This window comes from Apteryx mantelli, chromosome 21, assembly GCF_036417845.1.
Source record: "Apteryx mantelli isolate bAptMan1 chromosome 21, bAptMan1.hap1, whole genome shotgun sequence".
In the NCBI taxonomy this organism is placed as follows: domain Eukaryota; kingdom Metazoa; phylum Chordata; class Aves; order Apterygiformes; family Apterygidae; genus Apteryx; species Apteryx mantelli.
Genome location: NC_089998.1, coordinates 652501 through 675647, shown reverse-complemented (window position 1 = coordinate 675647; position 23147 = coordinate 652501). Strand labels below are relative to the sequence as shown.

General features: G+C 44.4%; 1 protein-coding gene across 8 annotated transcripts in view; it reads left to right on the top strand.

The window, feature by feature from the left end:
* The window catches only part of MVB12B (multivesicular body subunit 12B), a 73069-nt gene that overhangs the window by 25055 nt on the left and 24867 nt on the right, over positions 1-23147 (top strand). For 6 of the 8 annotated variants that reach the window (XM_067308833.1, XM_067308840.1, XM_067308836.1 and 3 more), the window contains 2 exons: positions 45-167; positions 14935-15032. In XM_067308833.1, the coding sequence (XP_067164934.1) occupies positions 45-167; positions 14935-15032 (221 nt within the window). Of the gene's footprint in view, positions 1-44; positions 168-2535; positions 2755-14934; positions 15033-21481 lie in introns of those variants that run through there. The other 2 variants (XM_067308834.1, XM_067308839.1) reach the window with 2 other exon arrangements.

The window sequence follows — 23147 nt, the reverse complement described above, 5'->3', positions numbered from 1 at the left end:
AGCATTTGCTTGTAGCATTAATGTCTTCTGTGTTGATTACAAAGGGAACTGAATAATATGGGCATTTGGTACCGGATGGGCAGAGTTCCACGAAACCATGAATCTTCACAACCCACAACTCCTCCTTCCCAAGTACCGTCTTCAACACCAGCTCCTAACTTGCCTAGGTAAGTTTTCCACTTTCCAGCCTGTTCTGTTTGATGCTGCATGGCATGTTGTTACTAAGGTGCTAGCCCGGTGGAACTGAGATCAGGGTACCACATTATTATGAATAATTACATCGCCTGACCTGATAATGAGGGAATGAGTTGTTCTTCCAAGTATTTGCAGTTCTGGGAGTGCCTTTGGCTGCCGTTGTATAAAGACATACAGGTGAAATAGTGAGAAGAAAGAAAAAGCCTACAAAGAAAGGAAAACGGGCAGCAAAATACAGCTATATTGCAATATTTGTCACACCTTTTCTTTGCTTTAAACTCTGTGAGATGTTATGGGTTCTAACGAGCGTGTGTTGGTTAGCTCTGGAGGGTGGGCCAGAACTGTCACTAGACTGATTTCTCTCAAGGACCAAAGGGAGGGAGAAATGTTCATACAGGTTTTAATGCAGAGGGAGACCAATTTTGCCTCATTCTCCAAAATTAGTCTGTTCATGGTTTGAGGTACTGATCCTGTTTTTACTTTTCTTGGGCCTGTCTACTAAGCTTCAGTCTTGCAGTCGACAGTGAATACACAGAGCAGATTGCTCATCATGCAGTGAATGCAGGAGCAGAGCTTTTGGGCAGATGCTCATGTAGTGTCTGTCCACTGTTTCCATAACTTATCCATAACTGTTTTTATTCTTTTTAATATAGATACATGTGTGTGTGTACACTTACATATAACAGCTGCCCTATAATGATAGCTTAACTACTGGATTTCTCAGGACAAAACAACAGACAGAGGTTGAGCTGAGCAATTTATATTCCTGGCATATGATATGAAAACACAGCATCCGATGTGAGACATGCTCTTACTGATGAGGATAGTCACACTGAACTCCTGGCCCAGCCATTGCCAGGGCACAGCATATTCTTTACAGGTCCCTTTTGGCTTTTGCCTAATAAAGTTGAAACATACTTTTGCATCAGTGCTTTATTAGATATTTGGTATGCTGCAGATATGTTTACAGTATTACAGTAACCATCGAGAGCTAAAATTTCAAAGGTGACAGCAGAGGGGAATTCCTGGGAGATTGTATAGTGTGGGTAGAAAATACTCATATCCTTTGAAATCTTGATTTGCAAGTCATTTCAGAGTTGATGGTTTTAAACTGCTGTAAATTTCTGAAAGAGCTATCCAGTACTTGTTGAGGCAGGTGCATACATTAGAGCCTTCACCCATGACCTACAGAACACTTAAACAAAAAAAGACCCTGCTGTATTGTGGTGGCTCTTCCACCTCTCTGTGTAGTTCAGGTCTTTATCTCTCGCTGAAAGTTTTGCTCAGTTACCTGCTGTACCTTGGCACTTTCCTTGCTGTCCTTTACTGACTGTCAGCTGTACTCTGGGCAGAGATACTGCCTTGCTCTTAAAACAGAGGTGAAGGCAAAAGAGATGAGAAGCCAGCAGACTTCCGGAGTTTTCAGCCTGTCTTGCTGGGAGCTGCTGGGTTGTTTTGAAATTCCGCTAGTCCTGAAGTACATGCTGGCAAAGGCCATGCAAGATCAGAGAAAGAGATGTCTTAATTTTACAGCACAGATCTTCATTTTTTGTCTGCAAGAAGTTCCTGCCTGGGCAAATTTCTACAATAAAGAGAAAAATTATCATAGCAAGAGAATGTCAATGGCAGTCCTTAATCACGAAGTGTGGAAGGGTCACTTTATGGCCAAACAGGGAAGGCTGCAGAACAGCTTCAGAGCTATTGGGAACAGGGCCAAAATTAGAGCTCAGAGCATCAGCGACAGTCTGAAAAGAAGTGTTTACAAGGCTTATATATTTTATAACCTCTTGTTGTACAGTTTATGGTTTACAATGGCTGCAAGGAAATTGGATCAGTTTTGTTTTACTTGCCAAATAAAGCAAATGTCAAAATAGTCAATATAAAATGTATTCTAATTTGGCTGAGTTAAAACAGCCAGTATGCAGTGGAATAATTGAATGTTACATTAATGCCTCCTAGTAAAAACCACCTGTCTGTAGCCAGCTCTACTCTCATGCCCTGTGCATGATTTACAGGTAACTTTACACCACCAGCCTGATCATTCAAAACATCTTTCATGTCTGTTTTTTACTCTGATTATTTATTATTCAATATATTTTTTTAAGAAATAGAAATGTATATAAAAATGCATTTTGCAAATATTTCATTATTACGGGAAACACATGCTACCTGGAAAGCCTTTTTTTAATACTTTATCAGCAGTGTGGTAAGTTACTCAAGCTTAATGTTTGTGGAAGATTGTAGTCACAAGTAACCTCTTATTTTTATGTCACCGTAGAGATATGAGATTACACTAGTAGCCAGTTTGCCATTTTATTCTGTGTGGATATATTCTGACAGGAACAGCAACGAATCGTTTGATACTGCAGTGAATGCTAAGACAAAACTGGTGAGCAATGCAGAATACAGCACTATGGAGACTCAGCTGGCCAGCCCAACAGCAATGCAAACTGTTCTCTTCAGTTGTTGGCTAACATTGTAAAATAGATTTAAATCAAGACAGCATGCTTGGATGCTTCAAAACAATTGTTAACGCTGGATATAAACTAAACCAGTAAAACATACCAGTGAGCTACTGCACAGCAAAACCTTTCTGAATGGAAGAACTTTTTATTGTGTGAGATCTTTATTTTTGTACCAAACATTTCTTCCTCTGATCCATGATGTAAGTTGCTGATGGCAATAGATGGTGGCACATCAGAGTTTTGTCAGGTATCGGAGGTCTGACCGCCGCAGTTTGCTGTGCATCAGCAGTGCTGCTGCCTCTGTGTGTGTCGCAGGGTTAAGACTCCCAGTCAGAACTGCGTAAGGGGAAGCTTTGTTTGGTATTCTTGCTGGACTGCATATGTTATCTTTTAGCTCTTTCTTCTCCTTGGTGTTTCCTGCTGCAGGCATCTGGCGCGATGGTCTCTAACTGCAGCCCTCACGTATACCAGTGAGGATGGCCTGCTGTGCTGTGGAACGCAACCGTGCCATTGTGCAAGGCATCACGCTGCTTTAGTATCTTTTCTCTCCAAATTCTGCGACAGCTTCTTGGCATTAATGGCAGCCTGGAGAAATGCACTTGCAGTTTCTCATCCTAGAAGGCTGCTACTGAAGAACTGCTTTTGTTGACCTGAGTCATCAGTGAGGCTATAATGTAACTTTACTCAGTTCCTTGACTTTGTGTTCAAGGCTTGCCCCTCCGGTATCAACCACTGATAATGCTACATGGTGATAGCCTCACTTTGGGGAACAAGTAGGTCGTCCGTCCGCAAAAGCGGATGCTAAAAACAGGCAATTTGTCTGGCCTTTTGAATACCTTTGCTTCATCCAGGCTATGGATCAGTGGTTGCCAGTGCATGTGTTGGGGATTGGAGAAATGTGCTTGTCATGAGCATCTGAGCAGTGTTTTAGAGCTCTGCCCCTCCCTGACTCGAGTTCTGCCTGGGAATAGGCTAGAGCGGAGTTTGTGTGTGTTGTTCCCCTCCACAAGTCTAGTCTCAGCCTTTTGGGGAGCAAGTCCTTGGCTTCCCGTGAACACCAGCAGGGCCAATCCTGAGCCATTTTCCCTTGCAGCCACCCATGCAGGGCTTCCGTCGGAGTTGCGGTGCTTTGTGAGCCCGTGTGCTGCCTTTGGTTGGTGAGTGCATTTCACATCCCTTCCCAAGGTGCTGCAGGAGTCTCTACCGCCGTCATTCAAACAGTCCTCTCACAATTTGTCAGCGGCAAGCAAGATGTCAGTCAGTGCTGCTGAACTGTGTTTTACAGTGACAGACATAATTGCACTTAACTTTTTGCGTGGATGTTATCAATCTGTGACAGATACTTTGGGAAATGGAGCACTCTGATTGCAGATGATGTGTCACAGGCGTTTAATCTTCCTCTCGGAGAGACCAGGATTCAGTCACAACTTTTACTTGTTGATGTCAGGTTTTGAAAATGTAGATCCGCGCTGACCCTGGGAATCGTTCAGTCATTTAGTTTGCAGGGCTGTCATCTGAAAGGTTAATGGCTTACTAGGGAGAAGGAAGATCTTGCTGCAATCAGCTTGTACTCATATCATGTGTTACTGTGGCTGGGCTTGCAGCGTTTCGGTTCGGAAGGGTGGAATTCCTCCCACTGTGTGGAGATGAGGCTGCTTCAGCCTGCCTTCCCAGGTGTCTGTTATACATCTCCTTTTCTTTTTAATTGAAAACCAGAGAAGCAGGCGAGGGGAGAGGATGGGACAGCGCTGAGAGGTGGAGGGCAGAACCGGAGCTGTATGTACGCTGTGGGAGGCTGCTGTTTCCGTCCAGGAAGCAGACCCAGGAGTTGCTGTCGTCACTGCTCCGAACGTGGCCGCCCGGTACTCGGCACCGACCGAAAAAGCAAACGGGGCCTTAGAGTTGGTCAAGGAGCAGTGAACAAAAAGTGTCATTGTGCGACTCCGTCGTCTCTGAGCGCTGCACCTCAGACGGTATCTGGTGAACGAGAAAGGTGATGGAGGAGCTGCCATGTGTGCTCTGTCCCGGCCAAGAGACTAAAGAGACCGGAGCGGTGCCGCTCCGGAGGGAGCGGGCAAGGAACCGGCACGATAGGGATGGAAGTCATGAACAATGAACAGGTTTTTTTTTTCTCCCTATTTCTCGCTCTTGGGGCGGCTAGACGTGAGCAGCTTTGGAAGCCGGCAGAAGGGATCGCCAGTTTGCAGAGCGTGTGGCTAACGGCTGAGCTCACCGCCGCGGCGCGGGACGGGACGGCGGGACGGGAAGCGGGTGGCTGCGTCCCCGCGGGCACGGGGCGCTGCTGGCTGCCGCGGACAGGCCCGGCGCTCCCGCCGCGAGCGGGACGGCACTAGGCCAGCAAGGCTAAACTGGCTGAGAACGGGCACCATTTCCTCCTGGCTCAGCGAGCCCAGGCGGCAGCGACCGCGGTCCCCGACGGGGGCAGGCCCGAGCGGACGGCGCTGGCCGGTGGCCCGGGACCACCGTGGAGCAGCGTGGACGCGGGCAGGCGGCCCCAGACCTGCGCTGCGGGGCCCTGCCTCGCCGCCCCGGCCTGGCCTGCCCTGCCGTGCTGGATCTCGCCCCCGGGCCCCTTCCTTCCTTCCGGAGAAATTCCTGCAGAAGGGAAGGGCCGGCGTGGCGGCGCGCACCTCTCCCTGCTGCCCGCCTCGTCCGTGCCCGCGTGCCTGGGGCTGTGGCGCGGCGAGGACTGTGTGCACCACGCCGGAGCCGGGCTCCCCGGCGTGTGCCTGCGGCGCTTGCAGCTCCTGTCCGATCCGCGTGCCTAATAAGCGGCAGAAAGTCGTTGTGCCACAGCTCAGGGCCCTTGCAGCGTGGCCGCAGCCCTGCCGCCTCGGTGCCCTCCGCGCTGCGAGCAGTCGGCCCATGCCGCCAAGTGCTCTGCTCTGGGAAGTGCCGCTCTGGCAGCGGTATTGCACCGGGAAAGTGCTGTTCTGGTTTTGATAAGAAGGTAACAATTGTCTGGCTTAAACCCCTGAAATAAGAGCAGGATGTGTAATTTTTCCTCCCATGCTCCCAATTACCTTTTAAATAGTTAAGTTGCTCCTTCTTAGAAAAGGGAAATGATTTGCTCCTGTTCCTCTGCTCCCGATGGAGTTTAATGTTAAGGAATGTAAGGATTTCCTTTCTAGGCAGAGAAGTCTGAATTTGAATTGATTTCTTTTATTAAGGGTGTTTGAACTTTGTCGTGTAAGCTTGGAAAGTGATCAGTGTGTGGCTTTCTGCTGGAGGCTGATGATGTGCAATAGGTGGCAGCTAATAAAGCAGCACCAGCAAATGTGTATGTTGGAGACCTGAACTCAGTCTGATGATAAGCCAGTCTTACTGTGTACAGTGGGTGAATTGAAGAGAAATGGGAGGCCTTTTACCTTTCCTATTTTTTTTTTTTTAAGTAGCAGCAATATTATTTAGAAGTAACTATCTTAAATTCTTCTTTAAGACATTTAAAATGGAGTTGATAGATTTGAAGTCTGTAGAGCAAAAGGTTCCAAGATTTTGAACTTGTGTTCTGGTGAGGAACAGAGCCGAGACTTCAGAAAACTGTCATGGAGCAGAGACAGACACTGCCGGGTAACCTCGTGGCTAGGATGCTTTAGTAGGCTGAGGGATGTGGAGAGCGTACCTTAAAGTCCCTGATCTGAACCAAAGGCTACCAGAGAAGGAGTGCTTCGGGATGGATGTTTCTGGTTTGACTAGAAGCCACTCTGAGATCACGAGAAACTTTGCCAGTGAAAGCTCTGTCAAACTGATGCCTTATTACAAAAAGCTTCTTTCTTGATGAAGCTGCATTTTCTAATATGTTTCATCAAAAAAACCTCTAAGATATGACTACCTTCTGATTCACACCTAATAAAATACTTTTTTTGACTTGAATACTCAAATCACTCTTATCATGAAATACAGCAAAATATTCCTAGTTTTTAAATGATTTACTCTAAAAGAAGTCAAGGATGGCACAATGGCTGGGTTCACATCACAGTAGCTGTGGATGTAAAAAACCCAAACCCACTGAGACTGAAGCAATAAATTGAAGCCTGGTGGAAGTGTTTTCCCCGGGCCCGTTCCAGTTTGTACAGTAAAAAGCACAATTTAAGGATGAAATGCATGTAATGTACATACACTGTGTATGTCTGAACATGATGGTTTGTTTGAGAGGGTAAGGGGTGTTGGCATACATTTATCCAGAGTCTGTTTCCCATAAGGAATTTCTTATGAAACTACAGTGACCGTATGGCTTGCATCCAGCTCAGCTGGATGAAGACGTGCAAAAACTGGTCACCGTCCAGTATGTTTTAGTGGTAGAAAATGATGATTAGGAAAAAATCTTTAAACAATAAGAGTGGTTTCCAGGCACAAGGATCCTTTGCAGCAGCTGAGAAAGAAAGATGTTAACTGTAGTTAGAAGTTTGATTGATTTAGCTGATTTTGTGGAGGCATTGAAAAATTTTGGGGAGTGCTCTGAGTGAAGAGGCTTCAATATCCTTAGAATCATTTTTCTTTATAGAACCCTGTTCCTGGTATAGTAATATTCCTGGAGGCATGTTTTCTTTAGGGCAGAGTGTAGGGTCGTTAAATACAAACTGCAGGTACTCATTCAAAGAAGCTATATGCTCAGTTGTTAAATAAGCCCTGTGGGGGAACTGAGCATTTTTTCCCTAAAACTTGTGTTGTCTGCTATTTAATATGATCTCTGCCACTGTTGATTTGTAATCTGTGCTTTCACCCTGAAGTGCATGTGGTTGTGTTCAGATATTTCCTTCTTTAAATCAATCACTTTCACCATTTTCCAAAACGCTTCTCGAGTTTATTGCTTTTAGTAAAGTGTTTGGACTGTCATTATTTATTACTGGCAAAGTGCTGACAGCATGCTCTTCCCAAATGAGTCTTTATGTGGAATATTTGTTTAACAGGTTTTGTGGGGGAGACGTTGCTGTTCCCCCCGGGCTGGAGCCTGTTCCCGCAGCACCCACTAATTCCGTGGGACTCTCTGCCTTGACGTCAGATCGGTCCCACTGCGACCGTTCCCTGGCAGACCGATGGCATATTGCAGACAAAGGCATTCGGTTCAGAGAGATGCTTTTCAGTCAGACTTGTGAGCCCAGGCTTTGTTGTTCTGATTAATTTGACAGAATTTAAAATCCTAACCAAGGAAACTTACACTGTGTGTAATTTATCTTTTTGGAGTATTTCTGCTGTTTGGCAATTTTTCCCTACTGCTTCATTATCTGAAAACTCCTGACTCCAGAGAGTAGCTAGTGAAGGATGTGGAAAGCTAGGCTCCTGCTGCAGCCTCCAGAGACACTATGCTGTTCATCTAAGACAACCACTTCATAAGCACTTCATGCTTACAGTATGAGGTCTTAGTTCTTTGATGCAGTCCTCAGCCTATAACAATTTAATGGGCTACAGCTCAGACTTTCAAGCAGTGTAAATTAAACTTGTTGGGATTTTTTTCCATTGTTTGGCAGCTGCTCTATCCTGGTTACTTAAACTCTCTGATCTAAATTAATCCTCATATAGAGGAAGCTGCAGGAGCTTCATTCTGCATTAAGCCTTACATTTTGGGCTGTTGGTCTGCAGTAGATCATGCTCCGCTGTAAGCATGATTGGGTTTTGTTCCATTCAGTTGGTGATTGCTTTAGTTTTGACAGAATAGCATAGCATCATTTTCCCTTGTCTTCAAGGCGTGGTCATTTCAGAAGGGGATGCACAGAGGCATGCTATATATAATGCATTGAGTACGCATGCTGTGGGCAGGCCTTTTCCCCTTTTTACAGCTGGGAAAATTAAGTGGGTAAATCTAAAAGTAGAAAGAATCACTCACTCCCTTTTTCATTCTCTCACGCATTTGGGCTTTTATAAAATCTGAATCTGGCACCACCAACTCTCATTGATTTTTTGGGAAACAGGATATTTTAGTAGTTTGGAATGAGATGAAATGCTTGCAAAGCCCATATGTTGCTTGTTTTAGGAAAAGGGTCAGTAAGGTTTTAGAAAGTATTTAAATATTTGGTTTACATGATTAGAATAGATTGTCTGGAATGAAGTCCGTTACCCGAGGTAATTCTTGCCTAACAGTTTTGTTTTTCACTGCAGTTCTTTTGGGTATGAGGTAGGTGTTCTGGCATTGCAATGCCTGAGCACAGTAAAAGTTAAGGACTGTGAATAAATATTGTAGATGTGATTCTGGACACTGCTAAAGCTGTAGGTATCTATTATGGCATTTTCTGTAAACTACAATTTGGAAAATATATTCTGGAAAAATGAGCAATTGTTGAAAGGTCCTCTGATTTCTATCAGTGAAGCACTAGCAGCTCATTTCTTAGAAATGTGTTTTTTCCTCTGTTCATAGGCAAAGCTTTCAAGTTGGATTACATTTCTTGAAAACTGCAGCCAGACATTTACTTTTTGTAGGTGTGTTTTTAGCTTTCTACAAGTTAGTATTTATTTAGTTGCTCTATCCTCAGTTTTTCATGAGGCATGATCTTTGTATACTTCATTGATTATGGAAGATATGATTCTTTTTATTTCAAGGTATTCCTATGGGACTATACAGCTTTTGCAGCACTGTTCTTAAGTTCATTTAAAATAAATTGCAATCATAACTGTGATACATCAAAGAACAGTATAATTCCAGTTCTGCAGTATGCAGTATGGTTTCTAATAATTTGATAAGTGGGGCAGGTTTTTTTATATTTTGACCGATTTCTCTGATTTTTCTCAATCCAGTTGGAAACCAAAAACTTACCATTTTGCTTTTGCTATGCATTGTTGATATTTTTATGTGAATTATGAAGCATCCTTTGATATCTGGCATTTCCCTCTTGTGATCCTTTGTTACTTTTTATAAGTACTTGCTCCCTAACTTCAAAAGCGGTCCATCACCTTCATGCAGACAACTTGTTAATAACTTATTTGGAACTGTCAGGCATTCCTGGACCTGTTTTATGTGAGTTTTTCGTCAAACAAGCATTCAAAAAGTGGCCATAATGTATGCAGACCTCAAACCTCCTTTACTAGACTGTGAAGGATCTCTCTCATCATCTGCTGCTTCTGCTGCTGTCGTATGTAGATCTGTTTCATAAATTTAATGAATAAAAGAATAACTAAAAATAAGAGAGTAATTAAATCTAACCTGTCCTGAATTGTGCTGTTGTGGTTGTTTCATCCTAAATTGTCTGGAAATTTTAGTATGCTGGGGAAAAATATTTTTCCAAATGTTCTGTATCTCATAACCTGTGTTGAAACAATGTGTTTTCTATTTCAGCATTTGAGAGAATGGTTCTGAAATCCTAATATCTAGTCTCGTTGGAACGGGCATTCTTCCTTACTCTCTAAAGGACATAAAGCACCAAATCCACCTTGTCACTTTAATTCAATGGGGGGAGAAAAAACCCTGCTTTTTGTGACAATTCAAAAGGAAAATAATTGGCATTAGGCTAGTTAATGCGAGTTGCCATTCCTTAACATTAGAGATTCCACTAAAGTACTAATAATTACTGTTAATATCTTTCAGTGGAAACTTTCATAGTAAACGAGCACTGGTTGAAGCAGTATTTAACGGCATGCTGCTGGCATGATAAGAATGCAAATAAGCGTTATTAGCCTAATGATTTTGCTGTCGCCATGGCTGTGCAGCAGTAGTGTTGTGAATATGTCATGCAGTACCCGTGAATTTGGAAAGTGTGTCAAAACACAACTTCAATTAGTTTGGTCTAATTATGGCTCTAGAGAGTTCATAACTATATCACTCCTCATTAAAAGAGAATTTCTTACATGGATTAATACGGCATATAAAGGGAGGTTTCGAAGTTGTAGAGCTGCAGGAGGGAGGGTGTCCAGGGTGGGCGCAGGTGCGAGGAGCAGCGCCGGGGCCCCGGTCTGCAAGGTGCCTGGTTCGCGTCGATCCTGGGGAGGGAGCAGCTCCGGAGAGCCCGGCCGTGTGCTCCGGGGCAGGCACGAGGTGCAGGGAGCAGGAGAGCGAGGCTGCGCTCGGCTGTCGTTTCGGTGTGCCGCAGCGCGGGTTTTGTCCCTTGGCACGGGAGCCCCGCGGAGCGGGGGGCTGCTGGAGGCACTGCACCGAAAAGCAGCCTCCCGCTCCCCTCCCCGGCCGCAGCGGCCCCGCTCCCCTCGCGGGGCAGCGCGGCACCAGGGCTGCGGGGCCAAAGCCTGATTCATCCCCGAAGCACAAATCCCACCTAAACGAGCAGCTTTGGCTGTTCCTCCCTGCCGGGAACTGGCCAAAACGGGCGTCTCCAGTCAAAGCCAGCTGATATCCGCCCCGTGCATGGAAGGAAGGATCATCATCCTGAACAGGTTCTTCTGGTCAAAAGAACCCTAGAAACCACATTTGATGCTAAAATAGAGATCTGACCTGAAAGATTTGCTCTGAAAAAGGTCGAGGAGCGCAGGTAGTCAGAAGCCTGTGTCAGTCTGGCATCTCTGAGCGAACCCGACAGGACACCGAATGTCTGCGTAGCTTTCCCAGGATATTTCTAATGTTTTATAAATATTGTCTTTTTTGTTGCTTGTTTTGTTGAGCATGTTTTTGCTTTGCAGAATTAGGAAAAGATTCTTGTGCTCGCAGGTGAGCAGTTGATCAAGGGTTAAAGTAGTAATTGTTTAAATCTTTCAGGCTTTCCTCCCAGTTCTGTGATAATTTGATGAAGAACTTCACCCTAATTAAATATTCAAATTAGGAATAAGTGTCAATATGGCTTCCCATTGCCTGGAATGATGATTAATTGTATTCAAAACTCTAGTGGCCGCTGTAATCTAAACCAAACCGTTGTTCTTGATTATTTCTGCAACACATTTAACATGTTTTTGTTTTAAAATTTAAACTAGTAATTGATTTGCCATATGCCGCAGAGCTGCACATACTTTCACGATATGTGTTTAGGAACTTGGGGACTTTGTAATTGGGATTTTCTTGCTTTTCAGTGGCAGCCTCTTTCTCTCTCTCTCTTTTTTTTTTTTTTTGTCTTCTATGATGCAAAATGATTTGGCTTTCACAACCCATAAGGAAAATGCATTATGCAATCAACTTAGTAGGTATAAGTTATATTGATCCTGGCCAAAGTTTGCATTAATTTAAAATAAATTGCTGTTTCCCATTTTTGCCTACAATGTCATGCTTAAAAGGGGGGTGGGGGGAGAGAACTAATCTCACTCTAGCAATCATTACCCTCTGTCTTGTGGTCTTGCAGCTAAATGTTCTGCTTGGAGAGACCTAGCTCTTCATACTGTGGCTTGGTAGAAGTGATAAAATACCTATTTGTCCTGCCTCAGAGAATGGAAAGTGACAACGAAAGTTTTCTGTCATTTACAAACACCCTCCTAATAGACAGCATTCAAGACCCCCAATATTGGAAGCCTGATTTGGCTAGGAGTTAAATTGGCAGTTTTGGCACACAGACCACGTAAGAGCAATTGCAGGACTGAATGCCCGCTAAAACCAAATTTGAAAGAACACACCCAGTTATAGTGTTTGTAATTCTCTCTAGCTTTAAGGGGATATTTAGGTATGTATTTTAAGGTTGATACATTTGAAATGGAGAGCAAATAGGATATTGTGCCGAGTTAGGAAGCAAGGTCTGGATATGTGATCTTCTGCTGCCATATTTATGTGTATATGGTCAGAGCCCATTAGACTGTGAGCAATTCATTTTAATTACACGCATGGAATGTATACACCACTTTAGCATATGGCGCTCGTGAAACCTGGTGCTTATGTGAACTGCCAGGCGTTCTTGGTAGTGACTGGGGACTTAGCTCAGAAAGTCTTTTGCAAACCAGGAATTCAGAGTTTTATCTGAAGGCTATTGTGTGTGTTTGCAGAACTGACAGCTACTTAATTTTGCTTACACAATGCATGTTATGAACAACTTGTGGAACTGTCTTTCCCAGTCCTGCTGGTTGATGAGAAGCGCATGACCTGCTTCGAGAGTGCAAGGTGGTCTGTGTTTGGTGGTGGTTGCTGAAAAGAATTGTCCATATGGAAAAGATTCAGACGCTCTTATAGCAGGAGTTGGTATAACCTTTTAAAATATTCTGCTCAGAAATGGGCCTTTTAAATAGATCTGCTTTGTTTACTTCCAACACATCTCCTGCTGTTTTGTGTAGGGATGAAAAAAACCAGCCCACAGTACGAGCAGGAGAAATTCAAGTCTTTCTCTGTTAGCTGTTAGCTGTTTTGATGCCTCAGAATATATTTTTGGATACTTTTATTAAAAAACAAATGAAAAGTGTGTAATGCCTACAAGGCAGTGGTCTTCAGTTTTAAAGTGTGTTCATGACAAACCTGCCTGTGCTGACAAAGAGAGTCTCATATGGATTGTGTTTTAAACAGAAGACTGTTAGCCAAATTTGAAAATATTTTGACGCCATCTTTTTTATGTTAGAATAGCTCTGGGAAGCACAAACAAATTCAAATTGATGTTTTCTTTTTCCTATATTATTCTTGCTCGTCACCATCAACTGCATCAAAGTCTAAAAATATATAGTTCTTCTCAGAATGCATCCAGTTTTAAAAGGCAGATAATTTCCAGCTGATTTGCTTGATAAAATCTGCTAGCTAAGAAAATGGATTTGATACTCTACTGGAGACTACACAGGGCTTTGTTGCAAATATGGCATTTGTGACAGGAAACAGACTGCCTTGTTCTTCTGGCAAAAGGGCAATGCAAAGTTATCTTCCCATGTTCAGGTAGCTTTCACCTTTGCGAAGTGGGTAGCTGCTGCCTCTGCTTTCATGCTAGACTAAGGCTTTGCTATGAAGAGGGAGCATCTTCGTTACATATGGCAATGGGGTACAGAAGATGAATGATAATATTTTATAAAAATTCACACAGACCTGGGATTGGCATTAGAAAAATACACATATGAATTAAAAGGGCAAAGCCTGAATCTCTCATCAAAGTATAAAAATCTGTGGGCTATCAATAACAGCTTCTAGTAAGAAGCATTTTGTTGTGACAGGCTTCAGCGGAGCTCTTTGGCTGAGTTTTGCAGCTGTGCTGACTGATTTGGGGATCACAGCATGACTTCAGAGGCAAAGGTCTGCTTTCTCCTATACTAGATTGGGTAGCAGAAAAATCTGTGAGCAGGCTTTCTCACATTCTCCCAAATCTGAGCGCCTGCCTGGCTTCTGGGGTGTCTCCCTCTGGGCAGCTTTCCTGGGCCGAGTCCCGCCGGTGTGGAGGATTTCGGAGAGCAGCGGGGAGCCCTTGCCGTGAGAGCTGACCCTGAGTGCTGCTGCTTGTCAGGGGCTGCAGGGTCCGTCCCCCCATGACCAAACCACTGTGGCAGGGGCGCTCCAGCAGCTTCTTATGCGACCGCCTTTCTGGCCCTAAGGCCCGACAAGAGCTCCCTGGTTTTCCTATTTATAACCACTAAACAGAGGAGAGTTTAACATAAGGTTGAAAAATATCTCTCTGCTGCAGGAAGTGCTGCAAAGAGCATCGTGGTGAGGCAGAGCTTCGCCTTACTCGTGCAGCTAGAAAGAGGTGACAAGTGAAGTTTGCCTTCCCTTTCCTCGGTGCCAGATGAAGGTTAGCTTGGTGTGTGCACCATCTTCTGCCCCTGGGAGCAGGGAAGCATGCAGCATGCCCAGTAATGGTTTGGAGCAGTCCTTAGTCATCAAGAGGGCTTCAAAGATTTTATTTATGAATGTACTCGGGAGTTCTTGGTAGAGACAAACCCAAACTCACGTGCTATTAGCACTTTCTGCCTTGGAGGACGTGCATTTGAGTCCTGCAGGGTGTTCGGGCATGCTCTTGATGCTTTGTGTTGAGACTTATGTTTATACAGGGAAGATCACTCTTGTAAGCCACTCCGCGGGCTTTTCCGGGGTGCCAGCTCGTTAAGGAGCTGCTGTGTTCTGCTCTGGATCCCATCTCTGAAGGACGGTGAATGGTTGCTTCTGTATAATATTTTGATTGTTGGCCAAGTTTGGTGTTCAGTGGGGTGGAGGGGGCTTATGCTGGGACATAGACTTGTGTCTCGTGCACAGCTGGACTGAGCATGGGTTAAAGCAGCTCAAAGCAGCTGAGCCACACTTGGCTGTAATGACAGAATCGCCACTTCTGTCTCCTTCCTGTTGTTTGAGGCCCCCTGACTTTTACAAGCAATGTTAAAATTGATGTTTGCTGCTTGACCTGACTGAAATTGTCAGGTGAGAACAAGCTGATAGCAGCAACGTCTTCTGCTCTCTAATAATGTCATCTCCATTTCCCCATCTCTCTTCTTTTAGGCATATATCTCTAACACTTCCTGCCAGCTTTCGAGGCAAAAGTCACAGCACTCGCCTGGACTTGGAACACCAGCACTCAAATTTGTATGCCATATCAGGTAAGCTGGTGCACGCAGTAGTTTCTCAGCTATTCTGTGTAATCAAGTAAAGCAGCCCGGTTTGCATAAAAAGCCAGATGTGTGGTATCCATGAAACATACCTCCAGGTTTTCTGCCAGTGCCATTTAAGTGTCAAGACACGTGGGGTGCAGAAAGACTCCAGCAAATGTGCAGGCACAAGTGTTACTGACAGTGGATGTTACTGATCGGTGGGGAGAGCACAACCCTCAGTGAGTGATGCTGCTGCCCACAGGGTTTCTAGGCAAGAGATCTGATGAAAAGTAGCACACAAATTTTGCTCTTCATCTCTTTCATGATCTTCACAGGTAAGTCATAAGACACATCTCTGCACATCTCACAGTAAGTTTATACCTGCCTAACAAGGATGGGTTTCATACACATCATTCTCTTCTCTGCTGTGCTCAACATACGTGTTAAAAATGGATGATATCTTTACTCTTTCCCATTTCTGTATTCTGAACACTGGCACTGCTTAGGTTTATTTCCCCAATATTAAGGCAAGTTTGAAATTAGATATTAGGATATGGGGGGGGGGGGGGTTCTGCTTTATTTTTAAGGAGCACGCACTTGCGCATGCATGCTTTCTCGCTAGCTGTGGCTTTCTTTCTCTGTTTGCCATTCCAGGCTAGTATACAAGTGCTAGAGCTAGTTATAGTTTCCAGATGTCAATGTGGAAAAAAACTGCCAATATATTTTTGCTGTTTTTTATTTTTAACTAGTTCTTGTCTGCAGTGTAGATGTGTATTTAAATAGAGCAGTCAGGATCAAGCCCCTTCATTAACCGATGCAGATATGTGCTCTGTTGCTGTGCTCCAGGACCACACAGTCGGTTCATTTTGGTATTGGCATCCCTGTTGGTCTGTCCCTGGCAGCTCTGCTCTTCTGGAGGAGGTTTTGCCTTTAAGTTCTTCTTTCTTGAAGAAAGAGAAACGAACTAAAAGAACACAACCTGGTTCTCAGGTCCCGGGATGAAAGAGTGTATCTGGGAGTGAGAGGCAGGGGTGCTCAACAGAACTGTACCCCACGAAGTCTGTCACTCCTGCCAGTGCCAAGAGCTGTGTAGTCTGGAAGCTATTTACAAAGCCCAACAAAAGGACTTTTGGTTCTACAAACTGAAGAATAATGTTATGCGTGGCAGTGTGGCACAACAGTGCGTTTTACCTGCATGTTCTCTTATGGGTATCTGTCATATTCCCTAACTTCAGCTGTGGTTCAAAGTAGGGCTGAAGTTCAACAGATTTTTCCTTAAGTTTTTTTTTTTTTTTTTTTTTTTTGAGTTATATTACTCCTGAACAAATACTATGATAGCCATAGTAGAAACACATTTAGCTACAGTTTTCTCTTTGTTATGCCATTTTTGCAAGAAAAGAAAAATGTTGGCTTTAAACCTGACTGTGTCAAAATCTAACAAAAGTACAGTCCCTTCACGTGATTGAAGTAAATTTTCAGGACAGTTTGGAAACCCAGAAAAAGCAGCGGTGGAATCAGTGGGCTGTACAATAGGTAGTGCTTGTGCATAATCAGGGAAGAGAAGGTGGCAAAAATGTGCCATTCACAGGTTCTTTCTATTAATAGTGAGTGACACTTCTAACATGGGAACATGGCACTAATTCATGTACCATAATCAAAGGGTTATTTAAAAGGTAATCTCTGACTGAAACTGCAGCTTCAAGTTCCTAAATAGATGGAATATAACAATGGCATAATTCTTGTCAGTGCTCGTTTTTCTTGTTACTCTCCTGCCCTAATAGATTTAGAAATGTAAGGGAAAGCATGAGACATGAGGTTCACATGAGACAGTCCTGCATGGCGGATGGGAAAGCTGCAGTTTCTCTCTTGCTAAAACGTCAAACGCGCACAAATAGAGAGGCAGCAACTCTGCATGAATGTTACTGAGAATGACCCTGCTCTAGGAATTCCCGTGGACTGCTCCTGCTTGCAGCATAACAAGCCTGGAAGGATGACCTATTTTGCCAAAATTCTGAATATTTTGCCAGGTGATTATAGGCAAAGCACAAAACAGACCTGTAAAACTGGGCATAGCATTAGTCTTCCACATTTGCACAAGCACATTTCAGTCAAAGTATGTAACTTTTTTTTTTTTTCCCCCACTGCAAATCCTCCTCCAGACACATTGTTATACGATTTGTTGTGCATACATGGGCTGTAATGGCTATTGCAGCTGTGAAGCGTTTCTGAAGAAAGGATCTTGTCGTATGAAACATCCTGTGCATTGGCAGGGATCTTCGTGTGTAGCTCCTGACTGCGGCTGCCTTTTCAGCAGCTGTGATTAGGTGCTGCGACAATTCCCTTTGCGTGCTTTAACTTTACGGAGGTAGGTTAACCCTGAGACTCGCTGTGGAAACCATTCCAAAGTTGCCTGTTATGTCGATGTAGTTTCCGCTCAGTCTGTTTTATCCACACTATGATGCTAGTGTCTTGGGGCAGTGCCGTGCTAGCAGGGAACGTATTAACGCTCGTCCCCTTGCCGCTCTGCTGGGCTGTGGATTTCCTGAGTGGGATGGTGGCTGCGGCATGCCATGGGGACCGTGCCCGGGAGCAAGGAGCGGTGCGGAGCTCTGGGGAGCCTCTGCAGCCCTCTGAGCTGGGGAGGCCGAACCGGCGCTCGCCCCTGCTTAGCGGTGAGGGAGAAGCTACCGAGCCGGGTACGCGCGGCGGCTCGGCTGCCGCTTCCCCCAGCGCGCACGGGCGCTCGTGGGGCTTTGGCATGCATCCGTTCCTGCTTTGGGTCACCAGAACGCTGCCGCAGCGACCAGGCACTGTCGGCGTGTGGGCCGAGGGCCAGGACAGCCTCCGGGCGCGAGCAGCACAGAGCGCGCCGGCGGGCTGCAGGGCTGCGCTCGGGGCACTGAGCACACGCATGGCTGTGGGCAGCGGCTGCCTCTGCCAGGAGCGGCTCAGGCTCAAATGCAGGTGAATGGCACACGCAGCAGATGCGCGTGCTTCGGCGCTTAGCGGCAGCGAGGGCTCCCAAGCGCCCAGCGGCTCCGACCGGTGCGAGCCGAGCGGGAGGCTCTGGCCCTGTGGATGCAGAGCCCTGGTGCAGGCGGTCAGGGCCGTCTCTGGACAAGCCTGCTGGCTCCCTCTCTTGGCTCTCAGCAAAATGGAAGGTTTCCTGATACTGTCACAGGGAAACAAAAGCAATTATGAACAATCTCTTATTTTCCAGTTTCAGTATCCCCCAAATCTGCGTCTTTGTGGTGAGAACAGGATGGGATATTCGGGAAGGGAGAGTTATAAAGGAGGGTAAAATTCAGAGTGCAGCGTGGTCCAGGTTCTTGACATCTATCTATAGGCACCTGAGATTTCCTCAGTAGCCAATGAAAAGGACACTTTCAGCTGATGTTTAGCCTGTTTATGGTAGGTGAAATGAATTTTGGCTGTGGAGCCTATGCTATATCTGAATATGTATTTTGATAGAAATTGCCATATCCTCACTGGATCTGTCTTGTACTCCTTTGTGCATGTAATGTAATTATTATTGCAAAGGTGGAGTCAAAGAGAAAATGGTCCTGAAAATAGTAATTACAATTTTTAACCAGCACTTTGTCATTTCCAGTCTTGGCAATTAAGTGTTGGGTGATCAGAAAGTTAAGGAAACTCCTGATTGCGTAATAAACTAATTAATCAGTCTTTGTCAGATTGCATATAGGAAAATATGGCCCTGACCTCACAGTCCCATGAAGGGAGACTTCCATATGCTGCTGTACTGCAGTTCTGAGGTCTGCACTTGCATTTATGTTGCTGGAGTGCTCTTTTGCATTCAGCAGGATCCTTCTTCCCACCCCATGTCATACCTCCAAGACCAAAACACAGCATTACTTACAGGTTGATCTGCGAAAGGTCTCTGGGTGCTGCTGGGAGCACGGTACTGAGGAGTTGACAGGTTTAATATGTGTTCAAATGGGCAACTGTTGAAAAAAGAATGCCTTGCTCTAGACAGACCTGTCGACAAACAGCTCAGCATTTCACAGCATAGTCTTCCTTCATGGCCTTCAGCTTAATTAAGATGTTGTGACTACATACTGCCTTCATTTCAGACTTCAGCATCTTGTGGCTGCATATTGCTTTGGCTTATCAGAGCTACAAGGACGGTGAGAGAGAGGGAGCCCTCTCAGGCAGCCACAGATAATAACATACAGGGAAAATTCCTGAATGAAGTGAAAAATTATTTATAATAATGGTACTCAAATAGAAGGGAAATAAGTCACTTTAAGGGTATATAAATTTTTATGATAGTGTATAAACAGCCATAGTTTGCCTTGTCTCCCATCTATCCCTGCAGAGAATAAGGGCAACATCTAGCATAAAGAAAAATATAATAAGAGAACGAGAAAATGAATGGGAAGAGCTGGAGGATTGATCACTTGGTGTATTTGTATATCCTGATGTAAAAGGTGCTGCTGACAGGTGGCCAGGTTTCTTCTGTATAAAACCATGTGTGTGCTGTCAGGGCGGTGTGAGCAGCCTTGTTTCGATTGATGAATTGCCTGCTTTCTTGATTAAACCTTCCGTCACTTAAGAAACAAAAAGCCTGTGTTTGGATGGCAGAGTGGGACATGTCAAAAAAATCTGTCTGCTTTACCTTTGTGCAGATGTTGGGCACAGACTGTAACATGTATTATTAAAATGAATGTGGCATTTACTGTGCATTATTTCTTTCCTGGGAGAAAGGACCTGTAAATTATATGCTAATAATAAGCTTTAACCCTTTCAGAAACCAAGAGATTTAGGAGTGCAAATATTCCTGCAGGCTTTACTAATTGGATGTGCTTTAATACCACTGTAGCTCTCTCTGAAGTTAATAAACAGTGTGTTTCAGACCAGTATGTTGATGCCCCTTGGGGATCTTGCCTCCAATAAGTTTTCTGCTGTGTAAGTGCCACTGAAACGTAAACCTTTTGAATTACAAGATCCTCCATAGAAAGCCTCCTCCAAATACTAATTATCGGCAAAAGCTGTCTGCCTGTCTGAGGCTGAGGCCAGCAGCAGGACAGGTTACACAGCCAGCCATGCAAGACCCCCTCCACGGGGAGACGGCCCTCTGCCTTTGGAGCTCGCATATCTTCCTCGCAATGCACCAGCTCTAACATTTTATTTCGCTTTCAGAATCGCTTTAACCTGCCAGTTGGAGACATACTCAACCAACTTGTGGTCTCAGGAGAAGGATTAGGGTTGGAAAAAAGTCTAACATACCTTCCAGAGTACATGGCAGGATGTTGCATGGGAAACCAGTGACTGAGTTTGTGAAAGGACATTTTACAGTGTCACCTGTGATTTCCAGAAAATTAAAGCCGGTCCAAGCTATGTGCTGCCCCATAGTGGGGTTTTCTCTGCTAACGTCAGGTGGGCAAAGCCGTCACCGGCTTTGGTGTGTGACGCTGCACACTCCTAGGTAGGGTTATCTTTTTTGCCATGAAATTTTACTGTAGCAACTTCTGAGTCATGCTGCAGAAAGACATGTTTGTAAGTACTCTCATAGCACAAAAATGTCTATACTTTGAATATAAGACAGTCAGTATTTTACCTTTTAGAGTCTGAATGCTCTGAGTGTCAAGACAGAAATCTCATTGCAAAGTGTATCAGATATTTCTGCACAGCCACCATCAGCTTGTTCAAAATCATTAGAACCTCTTTGTACCATTTTTTGTAAGTGTATGCATTTCCAGATACTGCTACAGCTGACAGTATCTCTTAGCCAGAAATCTGACTTGAGTAGTATAATCCTATCTCTAAGGATTTTTGTCTTAGCAGAAACCTGGCTGTAAGATGATCATCGCAATTACCCTCAGATATGACTGAGCTTCATTTTCTAGAACACTTAAATGAGAAAATTGTGTGGAAAAAGCAACAGAAAAAAAGCAGAGCATACTTTGATATATGGTTGTTTACAGTATTTTCAAATAGTACTTGCCAGCTGTCAGCCCAAAACAATTAAAACAGTTGTGTGAGTACTTTAAAAGGGATAAAGTTGATGTTAGCTTGGCATATTGATATGCCACCCATATGTTTGGTACCTCAAGTGGTGTTAATCCACAGTAATAAAACAGGATCCAGAAGCACATTATTTGTACTGTATAAAAGTTAACTGAATTGGTTTTTAAAATATGCTTAAGATTCTCATATTATTTGAGGAGTTCTCAGTTACAGATCCTTCAGAAGGTGTTTGCGGAGCCAACGTTCAACACTGTCTTTGTAGAGCCGTTCTTGTAGCTGCCTCTGTAAGAGCTCTCAGCTGCCGGGAATGAGCAGAGAGCTTGTCGCCACGCCGTTGCTGCCAGAGCTTCTGCTTGAAGCGTTTTGTGCAGGCTGGCTGTGACATGGCACACTGTTCAGTGTGCTTAGTTATATGTCATTCAAGTATGTGTGCTCATTTTTCTCAAACTCCTTTTTTTCCTTTTGTGCAGGCTCTATCCTTAAACTGTGGCTGCTGTTTGCTCAAAATGCCAGAATTCTTAAAAGTTTTGCTAGTATTGAACTGAAGATGAAGGTTTTCGTACTCCTTCAAAGAAAAAAGTTGTGTCCTCTAGATTGGAGCTTAGATGTCACAGCCCTGGAAGAAGCTTGTTACTTTGCAAATGTTTAGTGTGAATGTCTATAAGAAAATGAAAGGAAAAAGGCTTTTTCAGGCCTGGGATCCTCTGTTTAGACAGTGAACAATTGTCTACATGCCTCACTTGTTGTGTAGCGTAAAGACCTAGCAATCTACTGATAAAGCGACACTCATGATTTTGAACAACGCTGCAATACTTGCCATTCTTTTCTGTAGGAGCAGCTTTTTTTGGAAGCAGTTATTTTATGCAACAATGCCCTTGGGCATATTTCTTATCTTAAAAGTGCTATTTTGTGACTTTTTACCGCAATGTTAACGCAATTATTCGTGTGAAGTATTCTTCCCAGAGAAACCGGACTGAGCGCAGAAGGAAAAGCAGCACTGACCGTTGTCAGCTTCGGGCGTGCTGTTGGCCGACGTGTGCTCACATCCGGCTAACCAGAGAGAGGACCTGCTCATGGGCAGCTCTTCTAGGTGGCATTTTCTCAACATGTCTGACTTGGTTTATTTTGGCATCATGTACCTTTTGTTACTCCATATTTATTTGCCTCAGAGATACTTTATGGAAAGGTCAGAACAAACTCTGTGAAAGGAATCAAGGCATTTTCATTCAAATGAAGGCAGAGCCTCCCTGCGCCACCCACACCCCTTTCCTTCACTGCACTGTGAAAACGGCTCAGTTTAGGGAGTATTCAGCAGGAGATGTGATGGCAGGTGGTTTCCCTCTGGGAAGGAGCAGGTTCTTATGGACCTGCACGTGGTCTGCTCAGGTGGCAGGACGACTTCTGTGTTATGTGATGGCCATAGGTAGCAGCATAGTGTAGGCAAATGGTCAATGCGGTAGCCTTCATGAGGTAAGGCGGCTGGGCAGCAACCTGCAGACTGAAATACTGGCATAAAATAGGTCCAATAGAGTTTGCTGAGGCAAATTTGTACCATTAAGTCGCTTCGAAGTAGGAGGAGAATCTCAGCAGGACGATTTGACCGTTAGGGAAGAAGTGGTAGGACCCGGTGCTGTGACCCTCTCTACCGGGGCAGCGCTGTTCGGACATCACGGAGAACGCGAGCCGTAGTCTGTTGTTAATGCTGAATCGTCAGTTTCTGCTAAGGCATGGTCTAGGATTTGGATGTAAGGAGAAAAGTATGTTCCTTAGCTCCTGTAGAAAGTAAAGTCAGATTTGGTAAATGGTGTTCGTTCCAACACTGGTTTATAATCCAGATTTCTGGAGGCAACAAAGAGAATGGAAACTGATGCTAATGATCTGGAAAAACATCAAAGCCAGTGGATTCCTGAAAAAGAAACCAAGTTGCTTTCCTGTATTGAACAATAAAGATCTTGGCAAAGGGAAATCGTAATTTGTCTGCATAGCTTTAGCTTTATTTTTGAAGCATTTATTTCACGCATTGCTCTTATGGTAGCAGTTTGCTTCCACATTCCTCCTTTCTTTCTGGAGCCTCAGTCAATTTCTTCAACATGGCTTTGAGTTTGATATTCTTCTGCTCTGAAACATGTCTTGTAA